Source organism: Aspergillus campestris (assembly GCF_002847485.1).
Source record: "Aspergillus campestris IBT 28561 chromosome Unknown P168scaffold_8, whole genome shotgun sequence".
Taxonomy (NCBI): Eukaryota; Fungi; Ascomycota; class Eurotiomycetes; order Eurotiales; family Aspergillaceae; genus Aspergillus; species Aspergillus campestris.
Genome location: NW_020194343.1, coordinates 631,537 through 658,146, shown reverse-complemented (window position 1 = coordinate 658,146; position 26,610 = coordinate 631,537). Strand labels below are relative to the sequence as shown.

Here is a 26,610-nt window from a genome sequence, read left to right as displayed (position 1 = left end):
AGGAAAACACATCATAAGATAATAAATAAAGTATCTAGTCCTCGTTATTCCCCAGCAAAAACCACCAAACTAACGACTAAAGGGAAAAGAAAACTACAGCGCCATCGGCACATTCGAGAACTCGCCCTTCTCGAACTTCGTCTTCCAGAAGATCGGGTTCATGTCGTCGAAGCCGTGATGCACCCATCCTTCCTCCTTGACGTGGTAGAGGTTGATGAAACCACCGGAGTAGGCGTCCCGGTGCATGGCAGCCAGGATACTGCGGCGGCCCAGATCCAGCGCCTCCTGCTCCGTCAGGTCGTACTTGTAGTTGGCGTCCAGCACGCCGTATGCGAAGGTCTGACCGGACCCGACGCAGAACAGGTTGCCTGGGAGGCGAGTGCCGTCTGAGTCGATGTAGTACAGGGCGGGGCCTTCTTGGGGGGTCATCTTTGGGTTGTCAGTATACTCTTTTCATTTTGACAATTTATCGAGGAGGGAGGAACGTACTCCTGCTAACATGGTTCCCATGCTCAGCCCGTATCCCTTGTAGGCGTAGGTCAGGTTGGCGAGGATCTTGGAGGCAGCGGCGACGGTGATTCGGCGCTTGTGTCGGATTTCTATCATCCACAATTAGTACTGGCCATCTAGGTTCCCTTCCTAGAATACCGCCTACCATGAAGCGTGCACTGCTGGCTCAAATACCGCAGCCAATATTGGCAATCGGCAGCACCACCAGCCATCGTACCCAGCAGACCCGGAACAGCAACATCGGGCGACACCTTATCCTCACCGCGGCTCAACCGCGACACGGGGATGACCTTCTTGACCGTCTGACTGGCGATCCAGTTACCGGCGGTGGCTCGGGAATCTGTAGCGACGATCTGGAGGACACGGGGATGGGTCAGTGGGAGATGAGAAGCGGATGGGTTGTGGGAGAGAGGCGTACAATTCCACCCTGGAATCGGAAAGCTAGCGTTGTTGTGCCGTGGGCGAGCTTAATCGGGCAGTTGGGGTTGGAGTGGTCATCGGTCATGGCACGGAGGAAGCCTCGGGACTGTTGGGAGAGCTTCGTTAGCGATTTCTGAATTGTACTGTCTTGTTCCGTCCTAGCAGGTAGACCGCATGGAGATAGCTAGGCGGCTGTTCGGCCGGGTGGGGAGTCTATCGGCATGGTGCCTGCGAACAGCCTGCGGTGCCGATCGGAGTACAGATAGAGAGAAAGAGGAAGCTCACGTCGTCAATCGGAGGAAGGTCGAATTTGAGGGAGAGAGGGGGAAGGTTCTCGGTGAGGTCTCGCTGCTCTTGCTCGGAGTAGAAATCATCCTTGTGAGGCGGACGGGAGTAGACGGAGACCAATTTGTCCATGTTGTGAGATTAGATCAAGAGAAAATGCACTAGTTTAAAAAAGAAGACGTAGAAAGAAGAGGAATAAGGGATGGGGGAGAGCTGGGGAGGATGGAGTTGACGATGATGAAGCTGGAGCTGATGATGCTGAGCTGCTCCGCGTCACGCTTGGCCGCCTGCGGTCACGTGGGGTATACTCCACCCGCCCTCTATACCGCACGGTCACGTGGTATACATCACTACATCCACATTATCGTTGGATTGATCGTTGGATTGTATAATATTGCTCCTTTTGAATCATGTATAGGATAAATGTAGTTATGTTGACAATGGGATAGGTCTGTTGCGCATCAAATGCCGTGAATGTGGCCGTGGATCGTGGTGTACGCTACAGTATACCCACCACAGCACAGTCTCCACACCAGTCTATATCAATATAAATCTACAATACCCAATCAATATAAATCAAGAATCAGCAAACTAGAGAAGAACAGTAAGGTAAGAAACAAGTAAATAAGAAAGTAAACAAAGATCAACACCGCATGCGGAATCCAGCCCCGGATGTAACTCCACCCGTACTACATCAGCAGAGAGCATCGTCATGGACCGTTCCTGACTGCGTGTCTACCATTAACTAGAAGCTTAAGGTGCACCAGTCATTGCACCATGCAATGCTCAAACTTTGGAACGGCTCCTGATGGAGTCATCCACTGTCCCTAGGTCTTAATATTACTCTCTTCGTGCCGGCAGTCCTGTCTTTCTCCGTATATCGAACTGTCCTCGGGTATCCAAACAGAAAGACGGACAGACACAGAGTGAAAGATAGAGAGAAAGAACAAAATGGTCCATGAGACTCCCAGGTATGTCTGAGCCCAACCCTATCGAAGCCCAGCACCTAACAGCAGCGCTAGTGCGGTGACCGAGCCCAACACGCCGCCGGCAAACAACCTCTCAGAGAAGCAATGGGGCGATCGCGCCGTGACGGGCCCGTCGACCGGGTTCCGTCGACCCATGAAGAAGGTCAAGAAGAAGACGAAATCAGGGGAGGAGATCGAGGTGGAAGAGGAGGCGGAGTCGACCATCAACATCCGGGTGAATCTCGACTTGCGGGCTGACGTGGAACTGGAGTTGCATGCGGTTGTGCAGGGGGATGTGGTGCTGGGGTTGATGTAATTATTCTTTCCTTCTCTTGGGATCTTTGTGCATTCAATGGGAAAGTACCCCGAAATTCAGAGATAGAATAGCATGGTTTCAATTACCTGTAAAGAGCTGCAGCAGACACACTGTAAAATCCTCGCAGATATACCGCATCACACGGCGGAGGCGTATCGCCAGCATGGACACAGCCCGATGGCTGCCGGCCCGGCCACGCAAATCCGATAGTGGGCCCCAGATGCACACCTGGGGAGTTGATTGATGGGGGGTTGTGTGCTTCCTCCATGCAGTAAACAATATACGACTCCCAGTCACCCCCAATACTGATGCACCCGACCACAGGCGGAAGAGCAGTGGCATGTCGTCGATGCTGCAACATCCACGAGAACAGCCCGCTCATCCAGATCCCCAGCTGAACTTCGGCCTCAATCAAATTCCCGACAGAGGCCTTCACCACACATCCGAAACCGAGAACGCGGGCGCCCGTGTGTGGATGCGCGATATGGCTGAATTGGTGGTCGGGGATATGTGCAGCGAGTTGATCATAGTGCGCACTCCAAGCTTTTTCCGGCAGCCCTACCACAAGGTCGATTGTGCGGTGGTCAGGGTCGAGTCCTGCATACCGGGGCTGGTATTTTGTGTCAATCTCCTCTGTTTGTCTATATACGATTAGTTTTAGTAGATATGTAGAAATCTTCCGGCGGAGGTAAGTCTCGCAGGAGAGGAAGGAGAGATTTACACACTCCAACACTCCAGTGGTAAGCCTTCAACGGCCAATTCTAACAAAGGGTAGGCAGCGTTCATGACCCACGATCCTTCGCTCCGTATCTCACTAGCACATTGACACGAGGAGGCAGATATTTTGGCTACCGCATCCTCTGCCGGAACCCATGAAGGGCTTGCACATTCCTCATCCTCACCTAGTAGAAACGCCAACAAATCTGTCGCTGCCTCATTGCCAGGATCCACACACTCTTGAATGTAGACCACGCTAGGACTAGCCTTCTCCAAGCGTAATTTAGCACGACTGTGACCTAACGATCGCAGCTGCTGTCGGCCGGAAGAAGTAGCTATCGAATCTGCCACCGTGACATCATCATCCCGTTGCCAATCCCCTCGAGCACTGGGCCGCTTGAAAGGATCCGGTCCCGGAAAGAATCATATTTCTCCGTGTGTCCGTTTTCTCGAATCTCGCTCTTCCAAGTAACTGCGAATGAGTTCGGTATGTGCCATGGAGTCCGATTGGGCCATGGGCTCGATATCTTCGATCCACCCTCGAATCGTCTCTCGCCGTGCATTATCCATGATCATGGAAGACCGAGGAACATGCACGAGGCTGTCGTCCTCATGTCTCCAGCGCGAGGGACAGGGAATGGCGATACGATATCTGGTGTTGTCAGGGCGATGTGTGAACCGACTGATCTGGATGGATGACGTAATCTATATCAACAACCCTAATTTGGCAGTTGGCGCAGAACGGATGGAGTGAAAGATGACTCTGGCAGCCTACACGCGCCCTTCAGCGATATCCCTTTTGGACCATTTGGGTAACTCTTCTATTTTGTGTATGAGACATGTATTACCGCTTTACCATTCAAGCAACCAACCCGACTACAACCAAACAATCTACTTCGGCATCATGATGCACTATACGATCTTAAGAGTGCCTGGAAGGCCAACAGCTCATACAAATACAAGAAGAAATAATCATATACTATACAAAAACTATCAACAATCATATTAACTATACATCATTAATGGGTCAAGCTGAATGAAGCAATCCTGAGTTCTGAGGGTAGGGGTGCCGGTACAGGATAATGTCCCATGGATCTGTCCAGGATGCTCTGCGGATCAGAACGCATGCTCGGGGCAGACAGAAGCAATCTTATTAGAGCACCGACTAAAGACAAGCCAGGCCCATACCGCAGATAGACAAGGAAGAGCAATCAACCAGAACCTATTCTAATAAGGCACTGCGACGGTATATGCGGACGGCTCGGCGCGAGAGGGCATTCCCAGTCCTGCTGACAGCTTGGGCACCTTCTCGGGCCGCTCCCGCACCGGTTCCTCCTCAATGACCGACTCGGTCGAGTCTGACAGGGTCACCACGTCTGACTTCTGGTCCTCGGCCTCGTCGGCGTCGGTGACTCGCATCTTTTCGTCGGTGCCGGTGACCCGGTCCTGGTCAACGCCGGTGACTCGGATGCCCTGGTCGGCGGCCATCATGTCGGGGCCCGGACCGGCGACTCCCGTAGTGCCGATCACCTCGGTCTCGCGTTCGCGCATGATCACTCGCGGGGCCTGTGTGGTAGTAGCTTCGGGGACGGCGCCCACACCGGTAACAACGGGCTCAGCGTCCGTCATGTCTTGGTCGACGCCGGCTGAGGTGTCCAAACCCGAATATCCTGCGGCGCCCGCCGCGGCGGTGTTTGCGGTGGGACTCATGCTCTCCGTGCCGCGACCGGCACTCGCTCCAGCGGCGGCCGAATCGCGCTTGCGCCGCGCCGCCGACGACAGGGGCAACTGGGACTCGGATGTGCGATCGGGTACAGCCGTCAGGATCGGCTCGAGGGAGCTCGACCACGACTTGAGGTCTCTCTCGGCGTCCTCGACGATCAACTTGGCCGAGGTGCCGTGGCGATACTCGGGCTTCTCCTCGCCTGGGATGATGGGCGTGTCGTCCAGGCAGTTGAGCAGACGGCGGGCGTGGCGCGCCAGCAGGATCTGCTTCTCCCCGCGTTCAATAACAGCCGCCAAGTGGACGTCGAAGGACTCTTTGAGTTTTTGTCGGGTCTATCGAGTCAGCGGGGACGACCAAGGAATGAACGGACAGGAAGAGGACATACCATGTTGGTCAACTGTGCCTCGGCAACTAAGGCCTGAGCCTCCGCTCGCACCAGCTCCTGTTCCAGCGTCTCAATCTTACTCGAGTTGTTCGGGTCTTTCAGCTTCATCTTCTGGACCTCGTCGGCGGCCTTGTTGCGCTGGTTACGGGCCGGTTGCACCGAGGCCTCGGTGTCGCGGATGTGCTTCAGCATCATGCGGTACTCCTCGAGGTTGCCGGCGAAGTTGTCCTCCTGGTCGCCCATCTCGGCGAGCAGCACGGCCAGCTTGTCGGAGACGTCGGAGATAGCGTCATCCTCGATGCTGTCGCCCCAATCGGAGAGCTGGGAGGCGACGGAGATGCGCTCGCGGCCGGCCTTCTCGTAAGCCGAAATTACGCCATTCTCGTTCTTGATCAGTTTGCTCATCTTCTGGCTTAGCTTGGGCTGCTGTAGGCCGCGCAGCGTGGACAGGTTGAACTGGTGGCTGGAGCCGCTATTGCCGCCGCTGCGGGTGGAGAGACGGCGATTCCTGTTTCAATTAGTACACACCCTGGGAAATTTCAATGGGGAATTGTACATTTTGCAGTGTTATAATATCACCAACGTAGTATCAAAATAAAATGTGTTGAAATGATGAGACGGAGCGGCACGGAATCGTATATGTACGCTCCGTGAGGTTGGTAGCACCTTCCGTGTCAATCCGGTACTCTAACAATAAACGGGTCGACAATAGAGCTAGACAATAGTATTTCTGCAGCTGTCATAGACAATGGGGCAAATTGAATTGTTCAACCCCGGACGAGCATCAATGCTTTATTGAAACGACATGAGCTCCTGACGTCATGGGGGATACGCGGGTGGTGAAATCATCGTCGATTCTCGCATCCGCTTTCGACACCGTCATCCGTCATCTGACGCAAGAATCGAGGGTTCTTTTCTTTTGAGTTTTGCGATTCATTAGCTGGAGGGTTCGCAGACGGTGTGGTAACCTGGTGATTGGGAGAGGAGGGGTTAGGGTTCCATGGAGCGCTCACCGATGGAAGGGCATATAAGCAACAGTATGACATCGAGCAATTCAAATGAGGTAGAATGAAGCGAGTAGTAATAAAGCGAGGCAAAATAAAGTAAAGTGAAACGGAACCCAACCAGAAAAACGAAGGAAAAAAGAAGAGAAGAGGAAGAAGAGCAACCAACCTTAAGCCAGCCACAACCAGAGCATAGATAGTAGTAGCTGCGTATGGACTACCGTCCCGCAATATACTGCACTTCCACCTCATCCCCATCCGAGCACACCCTCCCACGCGGTCTTACACGCGGTGGAATCCACTCCACGGCCGGAACCTCCATATACTCGACATAGCGATGGCCCGGCTCATCGATCTCCAGGACGCGACCCCGTCGCCACGGGAGGATGGATTCCCGTGTGCGGCGCGTGTACGTCCTTCGAATAGTGTAGTCGTAGTCGCGGTCGTTTGACTCAAGGTCACGGGTCTTCTCATGCTCATGGCCATGTCGCGAGTCCCAATCTACTATCACGGGAGGCGCGCTGCAACGGCGATGTCGGTGTCGTGGAGGACAGACTAGGCTGGTGTTCTGGCTGGTGGTGTCTGTAATTGTGGTGTTGGTCTGGCTGGTCTTGCTGGAGCTTGAACTGCTGCTTTTGCTGCTGCTTTTGCTGCCTTTGCTGCTGTCGCTACTGTTGTCGTTGCTGCTGCTGCTGCTACTACTGCTGCTGCCACGCCTATGATGACAGTGATGATGCGCCTTGTGATGACGATGATGACAATGGTGATGATGACCGTGTTTGGCACCTGGGAAAGAGACACGTAGAGGTTGAGGACGAAATTCCGTAACACGGATACAAGGTCCGTCTTCGTCGATTTCGACGAAGCACATGGTTGACAACTGTATGACAGAACGGTGTATATCGTGATTATTTCGAGAAGCAACATAGAACAGCGAAAAAGAGAGCAGAAGGAAGAGAGAGAGAGAGCTGCGAAGAAAAGAAGTGATGTTTATCTAGTATGGACCGGGTTCACCTGATCAGGGCTGTCATGCGTATGACGATCAACCCAGTGACTTGACTCGCTGACCACCGCCCTCTCCGATGACATATATTATGTTATCTATTGTTTGCATATATCTCTCTATCTCTGGAGATATATATAGATTGACATATATATAGACTGGAGAAACGGAGAAAGATGACTGGTGATAGCATCTGACCTGGAGGTAGTACACGAGGGCTTCACGACGGTCCATATGCTGCCCCGACCGCAAACGTCGGCTGGTAGATCGCATCAGCAGCGGGTCCGTATTATCTCCTCCTTCTACAGGAGAGTATCCATCAATCCATATCGTTGTCCTGTAGAGATACCAATTGCAAGAGGACTAAGATTGACGGATGCCTGGATCAGGCAACCTATACCCGATCGGGCTAGTGAGCGCAGTGCAGCCCTAAGTCGATGCTCTCTTGCCAGTTGCTACTTCACCAAGGTTCGAGCGCCTGCTCATCCGGTGCGAGTCAAAGAAGCAAGCATCTGGGTGGAGGGAACGAAAAAAGATAGAAACGGTTGATCATCAAAAGAAAACAAGTACATTCAGCCTATGATACACCAACCCAGCTCCAGAGAGCAAAAACCAAATATAGGAGAAAAGAAACAAAATTAAAGATCATCATCGTGGTGATGCGTATTCTCATTATCCGACGCATGGAACGCATCCCCAAACGCCGAATTGTCCAGGTCCGGCAGATCCAACCCCTCGTTCTGTTCCGTGTACGCCGCCAGCGCATCCCCCGCGCTGTCCATGTTGGTGAAGTCGAAGTTGGCCCCGTCCAGCGCCGTGTCTCCCGTGCTGTCCGTCTGCCCCGGCGTCAGTCCCGGGATCGCTCCGCTGGGCATGCCGGCCGCCGGCTTCTCGTCGGCCATCTCCTTCTGCTCCTCGTTCACCATGACCCATTCACCGGTCTCGCCGGATGCGGTGGCGGTGGGCACGGCGGAGGGAGGCTGGCTGGCTGCGGGGACCGGGCCGGCGCCCAGATCCATATCGATATCGGCGCGGGGCGGGTGGACGCTGGGGGCGGTCGGCGGCGGCGCCTGCGCGGTGACGTCGGGCGCCGCGGCGGGCGGAGCGGACGGGGCGGGCGCGCCGGTGGCCGGGGCTTCGGGCTCGGCGCCCATGCCGCCCATGTCCACATCCGCGGCCGAAGCCGCGGGCGGGGCAACCGGAGGCTCCGGCTCGATCTTCTCCAGCAGACCCCCCTTTTGCACACACGAGATCTTGGGCTCCGCGACAACCGGCCGCTGCCACGCCGTCTCCACCTCCCGCACCACGTCGTCCACCCGGTACTTGGCGGGCGGGTCGACGGCGCGCGGCACCGGCGCGGTGTCCTCCTCGGACTCATCGCCGCCGGGCACCTCCAGTCGCCCCTCGAGCCGCCAGATCTCCGGGCCCGAGGCTGCGGGGTCGGCAGCCGATTCGCGCAGGCGCCGCTCGGCGTCCTTGAGCAGCGTAGTGCGGTTGAACTTGCTCATGCGACGGGCGTGGCGTCGCTTCAGTCGCTCAATCTCGGCGGTCATGTCGGCGACCTTCTGGGCCACCCGGTCGGCGAACTCCTCGGCGCGGGCGGGTTCCAGCTTGGTGGCCGGAGCCGCGTCGGGCCCCTCCTTGGCGTCCGCCGGCGGGGGCGCCCCGGGGGCATCAAAGAATCCGGCGGTCAGGGATTCCAGCTCGCCCTTGCGGCCCAGGCCAAGCGAAACGGGGGTGATCTGGCTGATGGCGTAGGGGGAGGCGAAGATCTCCTCCATCCACTCGTGGTGCTGCTGGTACCGCATCTTGCTGACCTCGCGCGGCGTCAACAGGTCCATCAAGTCGCCCGCCGAGACGTCCTCATCTTCCAGGGCGAAGTCGGCCGTGGCGGCGTTCATGGCGGCTGACGAGGCGCGGTGGCCGCGGGGGCCTTGGCGGGCATCGGGGCCGCCGCGGGCGCGGGCATGCCCGGGGTGGCGGGCGGGTAGAACGGTTGGCGCGCGACCATGGAGCTGGGGTAGGGACCGGGCACGGGGGCGTAACCCTGGGGGGCCATCTGCGGGGGGAAGTTGATGGTGGGCCAGTTCTGGCGGTCCAGCAGCATGAAGTCCTTGCGAGCGAGCTGGCCCTGGCTCTGCAAGAAGCGGCGCTGGGAGAGCATGCCCTGGACCTGCGGGAGGAGGGGGATGCGGTTGGCGGGCACGTGTTCCGGGGGCGGAGCGCGGGAGTAGTGAACGATCCAGAGGGCGGGATCGGGGGCGGGACCGTTGGGGTTGGGGTTCTTGGTGGGTAGGAGACGGTAGCGACGGCGCGAGTGGATGGCCAGGGACTCGTTGGGCGGGTGATAACCACTGCGATGCAGGTACATCTCGACGACGTAGCCCCGAGCTTCAAAAGTGTAGGCCTGTTCCGCATCGGCCCAGACGTAACCATCACTGGCGAAGTTGTTCCCCAGATGTTGCAGGGGTTGCCAGGTCAGCATGACGGTACCATCCTGGGGACCATCCAGGAAGGTCCAGTGCATGGGTTGGGCTTCGCGCACGATCTTGGGGGCGGACAGGAGGTATTCGACGACGGTCTCGGTGGGCATCATGTGGACGACGGGGTAGCGATGACGGGAGACGAGGTGCATATGGGGGAGCTACTCTATCAGTTAGTGTCGTGTAAAGAAGGCGGTTGTAGAGGGAGAAAGATACCAGCTGCGCCGGCAGGCGATTTGCTGGGCTGTCCTCCATGATGAACGACGCCGACGGGAGGGCAATAGCAGTGGACAATGGATTATAGAAGAAAGAGATGAACCATAGATGAATGGCCCAGTGAGATGATCCACAATTAACGATTGATTAAAAAGGGGTGGAGTGGAGAGCGGTGGAGAAATGATGAAGTGAAGATGGAGATGGAGATGGAGATGCGATGAGATGCGATGGACGAGATGGAGAGTCAGTCCGACTGGACGCGACGCGGAAATTTGAGGTGGTGCGCCACGGTGGCTGGAGTATCTGTGGCGCAGATGGATACCTGAGTGCCTGGAAGAGCTGGCAGGGTTCAGGCATATACATAGCTGAGTCATGTCTCACTATCACTGCATTAGCCATGCACAATTATCCTCCTTATTTACTCTCCTCCTCTTCCTTTCTTCATCTCATCTTCACCCTTACTTCCTTACTTCCCAGCCTCACAGTCGCCTCATGGGGGTTTCTTCTTTCCCTCCTGCATTGATTCTCTATGCTATGGCATCGTGCTACTCAATCCCATCCCATCGTGAACACCATGATAGTGACCGACGATCTTCCGCCGATCGATCCCATCGATGAACTATGGGAATGAGAGCTGTAACATGTGAATCAATGCCTCTCGAGGACTCGCATGGACTCGGCAATTATCTTTTTCTCTATCTTTCATTATTATAATTGATGCCCTCATGACCATCAACCTGCATGGTCAAGCATGATAGGTACCATCCTATACCTGTCGACAGGTCAAGCGTTCGCATCGACCCGCCACTTACTTCCCTCGGTCTTCCCCCCCCCGCAGGCTTAATTCATCGGCTGGGGAACATTTCCCCTCCCCCCCGTGCTTCTCCCTTGCTCGGTATCCCTCCGATCACGGTCTGATTCTAGTGGGGGATGACAATTCAATCCATTGAATCGTCCAGCCTCCACGCCCTTCCGGACAGGACCATGTGCGGTCAATTCGCAGTCCTGTCCCCATGACGCTGTCTCGAAAAGTGGCCCGACTAACGATGTCGATCATCAATAGATCCGGGTCCAGAGCCACGTCTAACACAGAAATTCTCCGACCGGACCTCGCCTATAAAAGATCTGCTCGACCTTCTTGCTGTGAGTTCCGTCAATCTCTCCCTCTCTATCTCTCTCTCTCCATTCGGTGTGCGGCGACACATACGACTTGATCGTCATGGGGTTCTTCGGGAAAAATCAGACGGCCCTCACGGTTTTTGACGATGATATCCAGCCTGCGCCGACGGCCGATCCGGAGAAGCAGACCCTGTCCCACAACGAGAGCCAGACCGCACTCCCGAAAATGCCCCCCGCCGCGGTCTTCATCGACCCCGAGATCGAGAAACGCGTGCTGCGCAAGCTGGACTGGCGCGTTCCCACGCTCCTGGGATTTTTATATTTACTCTCCCTGCTCGACCGGAGTAATATTGGGTGGGTTGGCCGATCTCATCCGAATCGGACGCCGCTGACCCCGATAGAAATGCCAAAATCGCCGGCATGAAGGAGGACCTCCAATTAGACAGCCAACGCTACTCCTGGCTGCTCACCATCTTTTACATCGCGTACACCGTCTTCGAGTTTGCCGCGCTCATGTGGAAGGTGATGCCACCGCACCAGTGGGCCGCGATCACTGTGATGGCCTGGTGAGTGCACGCCTCCGTGGAATCCCCCGGTGCTCTTGAATCCATTCTAATCGCAAGACGGGATCAACAGGGGAATTGTCGCAACTTGTCAAGCCGCCGCCTTCAATTGGGAGAGCATGATGGCCCTGCGCTTCCTGCTGGGCATGGCCGAGGCCGCCTTCGGACCCGGGACTCCCTACCTGCTGTCCTTCTTCTACCGCCGCCATGAGCTGGGCCTCCGCTGCGGCATGTTCGTGTCCGCTGCGCCGTTGGCAAACACCTTCGCCGGCGCCCTCGCCTATGGCATCACCTCGGGCCACTCCAAGCTGGCCAACTGGCGCCTGCTTTTCCTTGTCGAGGGCTGCCCGTCCCTGATCGCCGCCGTTATTGCCTGGTACTTCCTGCCCGACCACCCGTCGACCGCGCGGTTCCTGACCGAGGAGGAGAAGGAGGTCGCACGGGCGCGGGGCATGCGGCGCAGCGGCGAGGGCGAGCGGTCAACGGGGATCGACTGGCGGGATGTGGGACGGACGGTGCTGGACGCCAAGGCCTGGTTGACGGCGCTGATGTACTTTAGCTGCAACGTCAGCTTCTCCTCGCTGCCCGTCTTCCTCCCCACCATCCTGGAGGAGATGGGCTTCAGCTCGATCGACGCCCAGGGTCTCACGGCCCCGCCCTATTTCGCCTCCTTCCTCGTGACCCTCGCGACGACGTGGCTCGCTGACCGATTCCAGCAGCGCGGCCTCACGATTGCCGTCTGTTCCGTGGTGGGGGCGGTGGGCTACACGTTGCTGGCGACGAGCCTGTCCGTGGGGGTGCGGTATCTGGGGGTGTTCCTCGCCGCGGCTGGCGTGTTTCCCTGCATCGCGAACATCCTCCCATGGGTGCTGAGTGCGTTCTCCTCTTCTCTACTCCCATCTGCTGTTTCAATCCTAATTTAGTACAGACAACCAAGGCTCTGACACGCGCCGCGGCGTAGGCATTGTCATCCTCAACCTCCTCGGCCAGTGCGGCCCTTTCCTCGGAACCAACATATTCCCGGACAGCGACGCCCCGCGGTACATCCGCGGCCAGGCCATCTGCGCGGCCTTTATGTACTTCACGACCCTCCTCGCGCTCGGGCTGCGGGTGCTCCTGATGTGGGAGAATCGGCGGCTGGATCAACAGCATGGGACCAAGGCCGAGCGCGAGGCCCGGGGGGGACCGGCGCATGACGATACAGTGGGGGAGGAGAACTACGGGGCTGGATTCCGATATGTGTTGTAATAGCATGGATATGATTGATATGATGTATGATTAACGAATATAGAATAATTGAACTGTACGGAGTATGCGGAGAGCCCAATACGATAAGACAATGCGGGGATCCACCCGACCCACCTTTCTCATCTCCCTCATCCTCTTCATATATCTCCCCAGACTCACCACCAACCTCATAACCTCAACGTCCTACTCCGTATTAACCATCTGAATGTCCACCCCAACACCGGGGTCTCCCAACCCCCACCTCCACGCCATCGTGGACATGGGCAGGTATCTCCTCCACCATTTCCCCTCATCAAGTCTTTCTCTAATAAGCAAACAGCAACGGAATCCGCTTCTCCATAACAGACCTCACCCCACCAACAACCCGTCTCCTCCCCACAATCTACCAAGACCGCGCCCCCATATCCCTCTACGACGCCCAATATCCAGACCAGCCCAGCGGTAGCAATACCCGCCGCCCCATCCCCGACCCGACAATAACCAGCGTCATCACCCACCTCAAACACTTCCAACGCACTTGCTCCGATTTCGACGTCCACACCGCAAACATCCACATCCTCGCAACAGAAGCAACCCGCACGGCGCCCAACTCGGCTGACTTCCGCGCGCGCATCAACGCCGCTACCGGCTGGACCGTGCGACTGCTCTCTAAAGAAGAGGAAGGCCGGATCGGCGCGCTGGGCATAGCGAGTAGTGGGGCCCGCATTGCTGGTTTGGCGATGGATTTGGGAGGGGGGAGTACGCAGTTGACGTGGGTGGTTGAGCAGGATGGTGAGGTGCGTACTTGTCCTGCTGGGGCGGTTAGTTTCCCTTATGGTGCGGCTGCGTTGATGAGGAGGTTGGGTGAGGGTGAGGAGAACGTTGTTGATGAGGGCAAGGAAAAGAAGGAGAAAAAGAAAGACAAGAAGAAAGAGGAAGAGAAAAGAAGTGGATCTGGGGCGGCGAGGAAGCAATTGCTGGAGGAAATGCGCTGCGCTTTTCGCGAGGCGTATGTCCAGCTCGGTCTGTCTGAATCGTCGGTAATGGAGATCGCGCGCTCGCGCGGATCCTTCGACTTGTATCTCTGTGGTGGAGGGTTTCGTGGTTGGGGCTACGTGCTCATGAAACAGGCGGCTGTGGATCCGTACCCGATACCCATTATCAATGGGTTTAGGGTCCAGCGGGGAGCGTTCCACGATACTATCTCCGTGTTGGACGAGGTCGGGTATGAGAACGAAGAAGACGATGAAGCTTCCACCTCCCCACTACCCAATAAAACAAAACCCAGCAAAGACAAAAAAAAGAAAAAGCAAGACAAAGAGAACCAAAAAGACACGCCCAAAATCTTCGGCGTCTCCAAACGCCGCGCATCCCAAATTCCCGCCGTCGCCCTCCTCGTCAACGCCATCATGGACGCCCTCCCCTCAATCACCCACATCCAATTCAGCCAAGGCGGCGTCCGCGAGGGTTTCCTCTTCGACAAGATCCCTGCCGACGTGCGCGCTCAAAGCCCCCTCCTCGCAGCTACAGCAGCTCACGCACCTCCAGACGCGGAGGCTATCTCTTCGCTCCTGCGCAGTGCACTACCCACGACTGCGTCTCCCACAGACGAGCACGCCGTGCCGGCGTCTATTTTGGGCCTGCTCCCACGTGCAGTGGCCAACATGATGTTCGCGCATGCGGCTGTTCCGCGCGAGTCGCGATCCGCTGCTGCGGTGCGGTGCACGACGTCGGGTGTGTTAGCTTCTGCGGGGTGTCTTTCGCACGAGGAGCGCGCGCTTCTTGCGCTGGTGCTGTGTGAGCGTTGGGCGGGTGACCTTGCGGCTGCGGATGAGGCGTTTAGGGGTTTGTCGGGGAGGTGTGTGTCGCGTGAGGAGGCCTGGTGGGCGCGGTATTTGGGCCGTGTGGCTGCTATTGTTGGGGATGTGTATCCTGCTGGGCGGGTAAATGGTGAGCGGGTGAGGATCGATACAGAGTGGGAGGTTATTGTTAAGAAGAAGGGTCGGGTTGATGTGTTGGTGGTGAAGGTTACGTGTGAGGATGGGGTCGTGGGTGGTGGTGGGGAGAGACTGGAGAAGTTGGGCAAGAAGAAGAATTGGGAGGGGGGGTATGGGGTGAAGATTGGGGTTGTCTTTGGGTGAGTTGGCTTGGTTGTTTATATTTTGATCTCATGAATTCGTGCAGGAGGTTGATATCAGTGATGGGTATAGAATCATGTCTGGATAGCATCATGTCTATTCTAGATGACCATAACATAGAATATAGATCTCCATGATTCTTCCAGTCAATATCACACATAGGAAGCTCAACGGGTTGAATTAGACTATCAATCAGCCGTATCAAGCAGCGTAGTAATGTGCACGGCACATCCTACTAGCTATCTTGTAATGTCCTCGCGACAGATCGACACAATCATGGTCAATTTACGTGGCCTACCTGATTAGCAACTACATGATAGGCAGATATTGAATCTCGCATGTCCAAACATGTCCACGTTTTCAATGCAGACGTCCAGTCCGTGCAGCGTTAAGCCCTAATCGGCCCCTGGAACCTCCCATTAGGATCATACACCTTCTTCAACTGGCGTAGTCGGTCGAGATTCTCTCCCCATATCTAATCGAATATCGGTCAGCGGAAGAAGTATAAAGCGAAGAGAAGGGGGAAAAAGAACAAACCATAACAGGATCATGAAACTCCTCCCCCCCATTCGCCAACAAGTTCACCGTCCTACTCCCCAGTATCCTCTCCGACGCGTCCTCCGCCAAGTTCCTAGCCATCTCCTCCTGCCCCGCGCTCGCATTCGCCGGACATCCAGCCCCAATGAGGATGACGTGCTTGGCGCCTGGTGGGCGCGGCCATGCGCAGGATCCTTTTGCGTCGCACTGATCGTTGTCCTAATCAGCCACCTATATGGAAGAGACATCGAAAACAGGGGGTTTACGCACCAAGGCGAAAAGCTCGAAGATCAAATACGTGCAATCTGATACAGCCGAATCCTGCTTGGCGAGCTCGTCCACTAATTCGATCGCGCGGGTGATTGTCGCTGCGGATAGGGTTTTGAGAAATAGTGGGGCCCAGTATTGTCTCATGGTGCCTTTGGATTTGTCTACGTTTTCTGTTTACACTGTCAGTTAGCATATTGGTATTTCTCTGATGGCGTCACCTAAGACAAAGTAGGACGGCTTACGCTGCAACTTGGTCACACCCTCCATGTCTGTGACGCCCGTCTGGTCAACCGCCCCCGGTATATCCAGCGCCCACTTGAAGGCTTCCCGGCCGTGCTCCTCGCCGTTAGCGTCGTAGGCGTGCACGACTAGCATGTCCTGGAAGGCGCCGATCGTCTCGAGGAGATTCTTCCTGATGATGTAGAGGAACATGCTCACTCGCGGGTCAGGGTTGCTAGCCAGGAAGGCCTCCAGACGTGTTGCTACTGTGGGGAGCTGCTGGCGGGGGAGGAGGATGGGACCCGCCCAGATGGCCTGGGGGTAGGGTCGGACTCGGAAGAGGAATTTCGTGGCAACTGTCTCATCTCAGTACCGCAATAGGGCAGATCGCAGAAATCCATAAGATCCGTTGAACTGCAAGGAGATGGAAAGAAAGAAAGATACCGCCGAATCCTCCACCCCCACCGCGCATCGTCCACAGAAGATCCGGCTCCGTGCTCGCCCACACAACAGACCCATCGGACTTGACGACCTGCGCATCGAGCATGTTCTCCGGGTCCGATATGCACCCGTATTCGGCCGACAGCCAGGACAGTCCGCCCGTGACGACCGTGCCACCGACGCTGATGGCCGGAGTGCGGGCTCCGACGACTTTTCAGCAGCCATTTGTCAGCGGATACCCCGTACCACAGTCAGAGTGGTGGCGTACTTGCGTAACTTGGTGCGGCTTCCTTCAGCTTCCGGTAGACGGCGCCCCATGTCTGGCCCGCGCCGACCGTTGCCACCTCCGCGTGGGGGTCGAAGTGGAACTCGTCAAAGGCGGTCATGCTGACGAGCACATCCTTGGCGGAGGCCGACAGGAAGCCCTGACCGCGGATCCCGAAGTGCAAGTGGGACTTGTACAAGTGGGCGATGAGCCTTGCCAGAGACTCCGGGGAAGTGGGTACTGCGACGAGGCGAGGGTGGAGGTCCTTCTGGACCGCCCATCCTTGGGCGTTTGGTCCGTAGAGGGGAGAGGTGGGTGGTATGACTTCGGAGGGGTCGAGGAGGGATTGAACGTGAGAGAGATCCTGATCGATAGACATTCTGGCGAGCCTTTAGAACTGCGATTAAGACAGAATGATGTGCTAGATCAGTGAGATAGTGAAAGATGCTATCATATAAACAGCCTGTATTGCAAACGCTTAGGGCCGAAGATGGGGGCCTGAAAAGAGGGGTCGGTGACTAGGCAGTGGGTCGATGAGATTCGTGGAGTAAGCAACGCCCTGGAGGTCGATCGCTCCTATCACCATTGAAATGCAAGATCACGGCGACCACGGTATGTCAAAGTCCGAGGCATGGGTCATGTGGATCGCCGATGTGTTCCATTCCAGCTGTCGATGTGGTAGTACATCGTCATGTCTCCGGAGGTGTAGGTTCCATGGGCAGCACACCTAAGATTCGAATTAGGGTTTGCCGCTAGGTTATACAGGTCAACTATATTGTAGCCAATTGATGCGTTTTGTCTGTTTACCTTGACAGTATGAGATATTTTGGACGAAGAAACAACAGCTGTTCATTCAAACTGTTAGGGGATGGCAGACGGGAAGTGAACAAAATTGATAGATGAGAACCTAGACTGCAGGTCTAGTGCCCAATCCATATGGCATAGATGGTCGTTCCATATAAGATGGTGTGTTCGTCATGAGGCGTGGGAGAGTCGACAAGAACAAGTCTGATAGGCCATGCTTCTCGCATAGAGTTCAGAGGCTATCAGTAGAACTAGTTGACTGCTGTTTCTGATCTATTCACTTGGAAAGACTGCAGCAGATACTCCGATGTGGTTTTGATGTCCGAATCTGTTCGAAAAGTCTCCTCAGATCTAATAGCCGAGCTCGTCCTTAGTCGGGATGTCCCTCATTCCGTATCAAGATCGCTAAGACTGATCACATATATAACACCCAAGCCACAACCGAGAGGTCACAAACAAAGAAAGACAGGTTGGAAAATGCTGCCAATTCCCATTTCTGGTCTTCTTGGCGTGTATATGTATAGATTAGACACATCATTTGGTGAGGATATAATAAGATCTATGAGCCGGTGCTGCTTTTAGATGGGGATTTCGGATCTGTATAAAAGCATGAGGCACTGAATTGACCAGCACCAGTCCGGCTGTTTGTCCAAGTCGAGAGATAAATTGAGATGATTATCCTGGGCTGCAGGCAGTTATTGAATTGTACAATCGTATAGTGACTGCATGGGATCAGGTTCCGCCTTGATAGCATTGTACAGTTGATGGGCTGTGAATCAAGGTATCTCTAAGACCATGAGTTTTTCCATAGCTATATCCAGCCACTGTAGTAGTTATAGTAATATCAGTGTCATTATGGAGATACAATGGAGACGGAGATGAGATGAGATGAAGTGAAGCCCAGAAGAGCGAGATATAGTATAGACCCACCGCCCTCGTCTCCGCCTTCCCATAGACCGGCAGTAAACATCCCTTCCGGTCAATCATTCATCAATTTCTCTCATTGTCGCGTCGCCCATCAGCCATCTCTCCATTTTTCTCCCCCCTCTCCCTCTATTTCTAATATGAGCCCGGTCAAACGACGTCGCGTAAATCCATCTCCGTCACCATCCGTTGACGACCGCTCGATCCAATCCCCCGTTGAATCCTCCTCCGACGAACTGGCCGCCGGCTCCGACCGCGACGAAGCCGAGCGCCGTCGCGCCAGCTGGTCGCTGCAAAAAGTCTACCCTCCGCAACGCCCGTACCCGCGCTCACGCAGCTACAGCGGGTCGGAGAGCCCCGACGAGCTGGCTGTCGATGCAGATGTTTACTGGCGGACGTCGCGACGGGGTCGTGGGCGCCCCGCGCGCAGCCCGACTCCGACGGAAGTGAGTGAGGATTATCAGGACGGTGATGAAGAGGGACAGGACGAGGAGCCGGAGGAAGAGCCAGACGAGGAGCAGGAGACCGAGGCGATTGGCCGCGGGGATGAACCGGACCAGGCGGAACTTGAGGCACTGGGGCGGGGCGACGACGGGGAGGACGACCGCGACGACCACCGAGACAGAGATCGAGATCACCGCGATCAGAATATGGATGGCGGGGTCGACGATACCCCGATGGCCGACGACTACGAAGATCGCTCGCCGACACCCGTGCCACCACCGCCGCCGGTGCCCCCGAAACCCGATAAGCTGGAGTATCGCGCCAAGTTCTTGCTCCGGGGACATTTGCGGGGGGTGTCTGCTGTGAAGTTTTCGCCGGATGCTTCTATGATAGCGTCGGCGGGTGCGTCATACTTTTTCTTTTATACTCTCTTTTCTGCTTGTCAATTGTGCAGCTGCTAATTTGTACGTTTTCAGGTGCCGATGCGGCGGTTAAGGTCTGGGATACTCGCACCGGGAGACTTATAAACACCTTTGAAGGCCATTTAGCCGGCATTTCGACCATCTCGTGGAGCCCGGACGGGGCGACTATCGCATCGGGGTCGGACGATAAGACGATCCGGTTATGGAATGTGCTGACGGTAGGTCGCTTCTCTCCGTACATTACTCTACACATACTGATTATCCCAGGGCAAAGCACACCCCATCCCCTTCGTGGGCCACCACAACTACGTCTACCAGATTGCCTTCTCCCCCAAAGGCAACATCCTGGTCAGCGGATCCTACGACGAAGCCGTCTTCCTCTGGGACGTGCGTTCGGCCAGCGTGATGCGATCGTTGCCGGCGCACTCAGACCCGGTCGGCGGCATCGACGTGGTGTGGGACGGAACGCTGATCGCGTCGTGCGCGACGGACGGACTGATCCGCATTTGGGATACAGCGACGGGTCAGTGCCTGCGGACGCTGGTGCACGAAGACAACCCGCCGGTCACGTCGGTGCGGTTCTCCCCCAACGGAAAGTTCGTCCTGGCGTGGTCGCTGGACGACTGCGTGCGGCTGTGGAACTATGTCGAGGGGCGTTGCATCAAGACGTACCAGGGACACGTCAACCGGAAGTACAGTCTTTCGGGCGGGTTTGGCGTCTACGGGCTGCCGGGGGCGCCGGCGGAGGCGTTCGTGGTCAGCGGAAGTGAGGACGGGGCGGTGCTGTGCTGGGATGTGGTGACCAAGAAGGTTCTCCAGCGGATTGAGGGGCACACCGGGGTGGTGCTCGGGGCGGATACGTGTGCGCTGGAGGGCAAACGCTTGATGGTCAGTTGTGGGATTGATGGGACGGTCCGAGTGTATGAGGAGGCAGACCCGGAGACAGAACCGAAGACAGAATCGCACACGGTTAAGGAAGAGAGTCAGGAAAAAGAAGCGCCCGAACCGCAGGACACGGAAATGGGCGAAGGAGAATAGTTGGGCATATCTGGCGTTGGGGAGGGTTTTCTGCTGTTTTCTATCCCATATTTATATAGAGATGATGATGATGATAATTGATACCAGTTGTGCACGGTATATGCATGTCTGAGTCAGCTATACTCAGACTAACCCGATCTAGTAATCACCTGCCTCGGGCCATCCATGATTTTATCATTTGATCTCATTCTCTCTCCATCTTTCTATTCATCCCACACTGTTCCTTGACCACGATGGTCTGAACTTGACCAGGAGAATCTTACAACGCGATTACTGCGACGACTCATCCAACATGAACAACAACCAATTCCGCCGCTTGGTCTTCGACACGCCGAACCCCTCCAAAGCCCGCGATGCTCGCTCTCCGGGCGCACCCTCCACCTCCCCCGGAGCAGCAACAGGGCCAGCGGGGTCCAACGCTCTAGGCTCACGTCTGCGTCCCAACATCCCCATGACACCGTACGTCTCTCCGCACCTCCCCGCAATCACAACACCCCTCTAGACCCCACTAACCAGAAACAAACAGGCGAAACCTGCAAGGCGTCAACTTCGCGCGCCAACTCGCCGAATCCCGCGCCGGCGGCCACCCCCAGAAACGCTTCAAGTCCTCCTCTGCTCCCAAAGGCGCCAAACTCCCCACCGGGTACCAAGACCGTGCGGCGCTACGGGGGCAGACCGCCGATGACGAGGAGGCCGGGAAGAAGGAGGATGTGGAGGCGCGGGTGCGTGCGCTGGAAGAGCTGGTCCAGAAGGGGGAGCTCGATCGGGGGACGTTTGAGAAGTTGCGCACGGAGCTCGGCGTCGGGGGCGATGTCGGCTCGACGCATCTGGTTAAGGGTCTCGACTGGGAGTTGTTGCGGAGGGTGAAGGCCGGTGAGGATGTCGATGCTCCACCCCAACCGCCTGCGGAGGAGAAGGAGGAGGAAGACGTGGAGGACGTGGACGATGCGCTCGAGCGGGCTTTGGAGGAGATCCCGGAAGGACCCGTGGAGAAGGAGACGGCGAAGAAGAAGAAGGGGAATATGGCGCCGCCGCGGCGGTCACGGGATGAGATCTTACGGGAGTTTCGCGCCAGTCGCGCGGCGGCTGTTGCCCCGCCTCCGGAGCCGGCGCTGGGGGACAAGTTCAAGCGGATTTCGGCGGCTCAACCGGAGAAGCAGAAGCAGCGGTTTGTGGAGGTGGATGAGGCGACGGGGCGACGGCGGGAGGTGCTGGTGATTACGGAGGCCGACGGGAAGTCCAAGCGTAAGACGCGGTGGCTCGATCCGCCTGGGACGAAGAATCCTCCCCCGGCGCTGCTGGAGCCGCGCAAAGACGCCCAGCCGCTGGGGATGGCCGTACCGGCCGAGATTGCAGCGAAACAGGCGGCTGCTGCGGCGGAGGACGAAGACGACGATATCTTCGCGGGGGCGGGGAATGACTACAACGTGGCGGATGAACTCGGGGCGGACGAGTCCGGATCGGAGGACAGTGAGGGTGAGGTGGAGGGAGAGAAACCATCCGCCTCGACGGATCAACCACCCCCGACTACGAACGAGCCCGCGCGGCCACGCAACTACTTTTCGAACACTACGACCGAGACGCCCGACGAGCCCGACCGGTCAAACCCGCTAACACGAGACCCTACGCTTCTGGCGGCCTTGAAACGGGCGGCTGCCCTGCGCCAGGCGGGCGAAGACGGGGAGGATGGAGGGGAGGGAGGGAACGAGGAAGGGGTGGATGCGGCGACGGCACTCCGGCGGAAGAAATTCCTGGAAGAAGCCCGGCGGCGCGAGGCGCAGGATGACGCAGACATGGACCTGGGCTTTGGCAGCAGTCGGATCGAAGACGACGAGGACGAGGAAGGGATCGTGCTGGAGGAGGAGCGAGGGGGAAGAAGCGGAAACGGGGGCCGAAGAAACGCAAGGGCGACAAAGACAGTGCGGCGGATGTGCTGGGGGTGCTGCGAGGACGATAACCCGGGGGACGATCCATTGCAGGGAGGACAACGACTGGACCAACCCTGAATATCATCAAGGAATATCAACGACTATCGGGCATATCACGATCATCCCCGGGAAAACGGTGCACGCGATGATTTGTTCCACTCTGCCAGTTGGCGCAACCCGACGTCATCGTTTCAGGCCGAGTGCCGATCCTCCTGACTATCAGTCGCTGTTCCTTGGTGTACCTGCTGCTGTCTTTCACCCAGGTGGTACTGAATAGGCCTTTGTATCTCGGGACTTTTTTTTTTCTTTGTTTTTCTCGCATTCTTTGAATCTTTTAGGTGATACTTTCCCATCAGCAACGGGGCGCAACAGCCTCAACCACGGACAACAAACGATGACGACGGCCAGACCTCCTTGGCTCTCATTAGCGCCGAGTTAGCGCAGCGGTGGACCCAATTCTTATTTGGGCCCCAGAGGCCAGAGCCCAGAACCCGATGGGGCCCTGGAAGAATACTATCCTAATTAGTGATATCGTTTTGGGGCTGTCATTATTGCCGCCGATGGATCCGCCACTGAAATGGGAAATCGTCGTCTCTCCTGCAGGTCTTGATTTTCCATTGATTTCCGCTTTCTGAGGTGTGTGCCTGTCGATGAGTGATCAGGGGATGGGTCCCCATGCATCTCGTCCTACATATGTGCAGCCTGACCCAGGGTTCTCTCCTGGTTGGAACTCTCCTCTCGGCCGTGTACCATGGAACTTTGACCTGCAGGCACACACACAAACACAGACACACTCTTTCTCTTGCCTAAGCCCGACCGTTGGCCTTTCTTTGCCTATACCCGGTCCTATATAATCTCGCCGCCACCCCTCCTGGCACCGTCTCTTTTCTCTTTTTCCTCTTGTGTCTTTCGATCAAGCTATCCAGTCTATCTTTTGATAACACTCTTTGTCCTGTGCCGTGCACGGTCAATCATACATTCCTTCTTCACAATCCTTTTTGACATTTCTCTTGCTTGACTTGATTGTCGCAAGTATAACTTTCTTTTCGATCAGCTTGACGCGATCCCTCTTTACTCCACACCAAAACAACTTCTTTCTCAAAGAAATCTAAAAAACCAAATAACAAAATGGTCGCCATCACTCGAATCGTTGCGACGGCTCTGGCAGCCACCTCGGCCCTGGCCCTCCCTCACGGCACCAGCCACAGCCACACTCAGACCCGGTCCGTGACCGCAGGCAAGCGCAGCACCGCCAACAAGAAGGGTGCGGCGTACAACGACGCCTCGATGGTCAAGTCCCTCGCCGGCGGCAGCGGCAACGCCAGCAAGATCTCGTGGGCCTACGACTGGAACATGCACTCGATGGGTATCCTCCCGTCGGACGTGGAATTCGTCCCCATGCTCTGGGGCAGCAAGATGTTCGGCGAGTGGTTCAACACGATCCAGACGGTGCTGTTCTCCGGCAGCAACTACATCATGGGGTTCAACGAGCCGGACGTCCCCTCGCAGGCCGCCATGTCGCCGTCCGAGGCCGCCGAGCACTACAAGAAGTACATCAGCCCCTTCAACGGCAAGGCCAAGCTGGTGACCCCCGCCGTCTCCTCCACCGAGGGCGACAACGCCGGTCTGGGCTGGATGCGCCAGTTCCTGGACCAGTGCAACGACTGTGGCATGAGCGTGCTGGCCGTGCACTGGTACGGCGACGACGCCGCCGCCTTCAAGGACTTTGTCTCGCGCGCTGAGGCCCTCGCTTCCTCCTACAACCTCGAGGAGACCTGGGTCACCGAGTTCGCCCTCAACAGCGACCTCAGCGCCGGCGGCGGTAACGAGCAGTCGAAAGAGTTCCTGGGCGAGGTGATCCCCTGGTTGGACTCTGAGCCGGGCGTCGGTCGCTATGCTTACTTCATGTGTGCCGATGGTTACCTGCTGAGTGGTGAGCAGTTGAGCACCAGTGGCCAGGCCTATCTGGGTTAATTCGTCTTTTTGGCTTCTTAACCTTCTATTCTATACTTCCTGTGGGAGATTCGGTTTTTTTTTTTTTTTCTTCTCTATATTTCTTACTTTCTCTTTTTCCTTTTTTTTTTTTTTTTTTTAACTTGATTTGCGTTCTGAGGGTTAGAATAGAAGGGTACATACTACACACAACAATCAAAAGCAGACAGCACTCAATACAACATTCGTTGATCTCCCATTCTCATTATACTTAGTGTGTATCTCAATGACAATTAACCCACGCTAAAGACACTAAACAATTAGCCTATCCTCAAGACACTAACATCTATCGACTTTAATCAAAATTAATATGAGGCATTAACTTCTCTGCAATTATATCAAATATGTAATGAATTCAATCCAGCACCCACCACCTCCACAACGACAAAACACAAGACTAACAAAAAACGCAAGGACCCGCCTCGTCTCCAAAGAAAGAGCTCAAACCTCAAGCTAGAAAATTTAGAAAAAAGCGGAGCCTGCTTCAGCAAAGCGGGGGTGCATAGATAGACTCGAAACAGACCAAAAAAAAAGTAGAAAAAAAACCGACAAACGGAGATAATAAGGAAGAGAGAAAAAAAAACACACCCATGACAATCTTCATCCCACCCCATCTGTAACCATGGACGCTGCCACCCACAAAATAGAGCGATTGGTACTCGGTCCAAAAATGGGTGGAACCCCTGCCGATCGGGGCCCGAGACGAGATGAAAAGGCCTAAATTCTGGGTGCTGTCATTAACATGTCATTGACTGATCCATAGATGGATTGATTAGTTGGGGAAGTTTCTGGGTCGGATGGAGATGGGATTTGGTGATGATTGGGTGGATGTAGGTTTTGTTATTTGGGAATCTATGGTTGGATGTATAGATGGGTCTGGTTGTTCTATTGGGTCGGTGGGTCTCTTCTTGCTGGATGTGAGACTGCATCTGTTAAGTTATTAGATGGACGTTTCACATCTAAGCTTCTGTGGAGAGGGTGGTATCTCTGTTGGCTTTTGTAGAGTAATTGTCGTTACTTGAGGTTTATTTCTGATTGACTGGATTAGCTGTGGATCTGGTCTGGACTATTTAAATTTTATATAGTATTACCTGGCAGTTCGGGTTATAGTTATATATCTCTTAGGTAATGACCTACAGGTCTTTACCATAGGAAAAGAATAGATAAAATCAAATAACTCATGAGTAAATCAAATAGCAAACACTATTACCACATAAGAAAACCACATAAGAAATAAGAAATCTCACCAAGTCTATACCTACACATACATCGGACCCGCATCAATCGGCAGCTGACCTCCCTTGGCCACACCCTGCGCCAGGCCCTCGAGCGCCGTTGTCAAGCGCCGCAAGGCCTCGTCCGGGGTGCTGAAACACGGCGTGGCGAACTCGACCCACACACCGCTGCCGGTGGCTTCGTGGGAGACTTCGAGGGCCTTGATGGGATCCGTGACCTGCGCAGCGCATTCCTGGAGGTGCGCGACCAGCTCCGCGTCAGTGGGCTTGCCCGAGGTCGGGAAGAAGACGTACCAGACCCGACGGTGCTTCGAGTCGGTATTGAACAGGCTGAGGTACCACCGCGTGTCCCCTTCGAAGACGGTCGTCGAGTCGTAGTAGCGGCTGCGCTGCGAGCGCTTCGACTTGGGCTTATCGTACGTGTATACGGGGGTGCGTCTGTGGGTTCGGAAGTGGGGACGGGAGCTGGGTTGGTCGGGGTCAGCTGTGCTCCTGCGGCGGCTGGACTGACGGGAGCTGGAGCTGTGGGAGCTGCTGGGCCTGGAAGACTGACTGCCTCGACGGGAACTAGATTTGGATGAGCTGGAACCTTGATTCAGATACATGGAAACGAGAGTCCAGGTCGAGACCCTCCGGGGGGTATTGGAGGCCCCGTTTGGACAATCGCAGGTGTTCCCGGAGCTTGACGAGTGACTAGATTGCGGCATGGTGCTGGCTTGATTGGTGTGCTAGGATGTAATTGGGACGTAGGCGAGTGTGTTGATGTCGATGTTGAGACGAATGAAGCGGCTGCTGGTCAGTTTATAGTCGCTGCTTGCTATGCAACAAAGGCCTTTGTCGTTCATTGCTTGACAAAGCCATTGCAGGCGATATAAGCTCGAGTATAAAGGGCATTATACATTGACTATAAAGGCATTATGAATCGACCATAAAGTGCATTATACGCTGGCTTTGTGTTTGTCAACAGGTGTGACAATCAACCAAGCGTGACAATCACCTGGAGAGCCTTCA

General features: G+C 55.7%; 12 protein-coding genes across 12 annotated transcripts; 6 read left to right on the top strand and 6 right to left on the bottom strand.

The window, feature by feature from the left end:
• Position 1: 1 nt before the first annotated feature.
• pre2 (proteasome core particle subunit beta 5) lies at positions 2-1,423 on the bottom strand. The gene is made up of 5 exons (XM_024837377.1): positions 1,216-1,423; positions 929-1,036; positions 656-863; positions 490-599; positions 2-429 (listed from the first exon to the last, which is right to left on the bottom strand). The coding sequence occupies exons 1-5, from the start codon at positions 1,345-1,347 to the stop codon at positions 94-96; spliced, it is 894 nt and encodes a 297-aa protein (XP_024691708.1). The 5' UTR covers positions 1,348-1,423; the 3' UTR covers positions 2-93.
• A 485-nt stretch (positions 1,424-1,908) lies between these two features.
• Positions 1,909-2,579, top strand: P168DRAFT_328188 (uncharacterized protein). The gene is made up of 2 exons (XM_024841328.1): positions 1,909-2,186; positions 2,238-2,579. Exons 1-2 carry the CDS (start codon positions 2,167-2,169, stop codon positions 2,497-2,499), a joined length of 282 nt encoding a protein of 93 aa, XP_024691707.1. The 5' UTR covers positions 1,909-2,166; the 3' UTR covers positions 2,500-2,579.
• Positions 2,580-4,181: 1,602 nt separating this feature from the next.
• On the bottom strand, positions 4,182-6,168 carry P168DRAFT_177327 (uncharacterized protein). Its single transcript, XM_024832923.1, has 3 exons — positions 5,884-6,168; positions 5,328-5,835; positions 4,182-5,274 (listed from the first exon to the last, which is right to left on the bottom strand). Coding segments are annotated over exons 1-3 (1,341 nt in total). The 5' UTR covers positions 5,886-6,168; the 3' UTR covers positions 4,182-4,443.
• P168DRAFT_177333 (uncharacterized protein) lies at positions 6,089-7,385 on the bottom strand. The gene is made up of 2 exons (XM_024832924.1): positions 6,501-7,385; positions 6,089-6,243 (listed from the first exon to the last, which is right to left on the bottom strand). Exon 1 carries the CDS (start codon positions 7,200-7,202, stop codon positions 6,549-6,551), a length of 654 nt encoding a protein of 217 aa, XP_024691705.1. The 5' UTR covers positions 7,203-7,385; the 3' UTR covers positions 6,089-6,243; positions 6,501-6,548.
• A 388-nt stretch (positions 7,386-7,773) lies between these two features.
• P168DRAFT_291255 (uncharacterized protein) lies at positions 7,774-10,240 on the bottom strand. The gene is made up of 3 exons (XM_024837376.1): positions 10,034-10,240; positions 9,508-9,978; positions 7,774-9,469 (listed from the first exon to the last, which is right to left on the bottom strand). The coding sequence occupies exons 1-3, from the start codon at positions 10,070-10,072 to the stop codon at positions 7,973-7,975; spliced, it is 2,007 nt and encodes a 668-aa protein (XP_024691704.1). The 5' UTR covers positions 10,073-10,240; the 3' UTR covers positions 7,774-7,972.
• Positions 10,241-10,971: 731 nt separating this feature from the next.
• P168DRAFT_305450 (putative MFS transporter) lies at positions 10,972-15,083 on the top strand (the record flags this gene model as incomplete). The annotated part of the gene is made up of 6 exons (XM_024838928.1): positions 10,972-11,506; positions 11,554-11,718; positions 11,789-12,588; positions 12,644-12,959; positions 13,007-13,018; positions 13,283-15,083. Exons 1-6 carry the CDS (start codon positions 11,253-11,255, stop codon positions 15,081-15,083), a joined length of 3,348 nt encoding a protein of 1,115 aa, XP_024691703.1. The 5' UTR covers positions 10,972-11,252.
• Positions 15,084-15,275: 192 nt separating this feature from the next.
• Positions 15,276-17,319, bottom strand: P168DRAFT_177211 (FAD-binding oxidoreductase). Its single transcript, XM_024832922.1, has 6 exons — positions 16,816-17,319; positions 16,551-16,757; positions 16,130-16,462; positions 15,888-16,057; positions 15,618-15,824; positions 15,276-15,555 (listed from the first exon to the last, which is right to left on the bottom strand). Exons 1-6 carry the CDS (start codon positions 17,189-17,191, stop codon positions 15,469-15,471), a joined length of 1,380 nt encoding a protein of 459 aa, XP_024691702.1. The 5' UTR covers positions 17,192-17,319; the 3' UTR covers positions 15,276-15,468.
• A 400-nt stretch (positions 17,320-17,719) lies between these two features.
• P168DRAFT_291252 (uncharacterized protein) lies at positions 17,720-18,269 on the top strand. The gene has a single exon (XM_024837375.1). The coding sequence runs from the start codon at positions 17,935-17,937 to the stop codon at positions 18,196-18,198; it is 264 nt and encodes an 87-aa protein (XP_024691701.1). The 5' UTR covers positions 17,720-17,934; the 3' UTR covers positions 18,199-18,269.
• A 411-nt stretch (positions 18,270-18,680) lies between these two features.
• P168DRAFT_271065 (WD40 repeat domain-containing protein) lies at positions 18,681-20,532 on the top strand (the record flags this gene model as incomplete). Its single annotated transcript, XM_024835242.1, has 4 exons — positions 18,681-19,008; positions 19,174-19,386; positions 19,461-19,624; positions 19,674-20,532. 4 exons carry the CDS (start codon positions 18,681-18,683, stop codon positions 20,442-20,444), a joined length of 1,476 nt encoding a protein of 491 aa, XP_024691700.1. The 3' UTR covers positions 20,445-20,532.
• A 204-nt stretch (positions 20,533-20,736) lies between these two features.
• Positions 20,737-22,450, top strand: P168DRAFT_282877 (uncharacterized protein; the record flags this gene model as incomplete). The annotated part of the gene is made up of 2 exons (XM_024836011.1): positions 20,737-20,903; positions 20,971-22,450. 2 exons carry the CDS (start codon positions 20,737-20,739, stop codon positions 22,448-22,450), a joined length of 1,647 nt encoding a protein of 548 aa, XP_024691699.1.
• A 1,050-nt stretch (positions 22,451-23,500) lies between these two features.
• On the top strand, positions 23,501-24,346 carry P168DRAFT_319648 (glycoside hydrolase family 128 protein; the record flags this gene model as incomplete). Its single annotated transcript, XM_024840300.1, has 1 exon — positions 23,501-24,346. One exon carries the CDS (start codon positions 23,501-23,503, stop codon positions 24,344-24,346), a length of 846 nt encoding a protein of 281 aa, XP_024691698.1.
• Positions 24,347-25,408: 1,062 nt separating this feature from the next.
• P168DRAFT_282875 (uncharacterized protein) lies at positions 25,409-26,306 on the bottom strand (the record flags this gene model as incomplete). The annotated part of the gene is made up of 2 exons (XM_024836010.1): positions 25,409-25,430; positions 25,633-26,306. The coding sequence occupies 2 exons, from the start codon at positions 26,304-26,306 to the stop codon at positions 25,409-25,411; spliced, it is 696 nt and encodes a 231-aa protein (XP_024691697.1).
• Positions 26,307-26,610: the final 304 nt, after the last annotated feature.

Excerpts from the sequence above, each read along its gene's own strand:
- P168DRAFT_177333 (XM_024832924.1), bottom strand. The coding sequence starts at position 7,202 with ATGTGCTTCGTCGAAATCGACGAAGACGGACCTTGTATCCGTGTTACG.
- P168DRAFT_291252 (XM_024837375.1), top strand. The coding sequence starts at position 17,935 with ATGTCCGAATCTGTTCGAAAAGTCTCCTCAGATCTAATAGCCGAGCTC.
- pre2 (XM_024837377.1), bottom strand. The coding sequence starts at position 1,347 with ATGGACAAATTGGTCTCCGTCTACTCCCGTCCGCCTCACAAGGATGAT. Across the intron at positions 1,037-1,215 it reads ACCTTCCTCCGATTGACGAC|TCCCGAGGCTTCCTCCGTGC; the intron begins GTGAGCTTCCTC and ends CTCTCCCAACAG. Across the intron at positions 430-489 it reads TGGGAACCATGTTAGCAGGA|ATGACCCCCCAAGAAGGCCC; the intron begins GTACGTTCCTCC and ends GACAACCCAAAG.
- P168DRAFT_177211 (XM_024832922.1), bottom strand. The coding sequence starts at position 17,191 with ATGTCTATCGATCAGGATCTCTCTCACGTTCAATCCCTCCTCGACCCC. Across the intron at positions 16,758-16,815 it reads AGCCGCACCAAGTTACGCAA|TCGTCGGAGCCCGCACTCCG; the intron begins GTACGCCACCAC and ends GCTGCTGAAAAG. Across the intron at positions 16,058-16,129 it reads GGGTGTGACCAAGTTGCAGC|AAAACGTAGACAAATCCAAA; the intron begins GTAAGCCGTCCT and ends CAGTGTAAACAG.
- P168DRAFT_328188 (XM_024841328.1), top strand. The coding sequence starts at position 2,167 with ATGGTCCATGAGACTCCCAG. Across the intron at positions 2,187-2,237 it reads ATGGTCCATGAGACTCCCAG|TGCGGTGACCGAGCCCAACA; the intron begins GTATGTCTGAGC and ends CAGCAGCGCTAG.
- P168DRAFT_177327 (XM_024832923.1), bottom strand. Across the intron at positions 5,275-5,327 it reads AGGCACAGTTGACCAACATG|ACCCGACAAAAACTCAAAGA; the intron begins GTATGTCCTCTT and ends CTGACTCGATAG.
- P168DRAFT_291255 (XM_024837376.1), bottom strand. The coding sequence starts at position 10,072 with ATGGAGGACAGCCCAGCAAATCGCCTGCCGGCGCAGCTG. Across the intron at positions 9,979-10,033 it reads ATCGCCTGCCGGCGCAGCTG|CTCCCCCATATGCACCTCGT; the intron begins GTATCTTTCTCC and ends CTGATAGAGTAG. Across the intron at positions 9,470-9,507 it reads GCATCCCCCTCCTCCCGCAG|CCAGGGCCAGCTCGCTCGCA; the intron begins GTCCAGGGCATG and ends CTTCTTGCAGAG.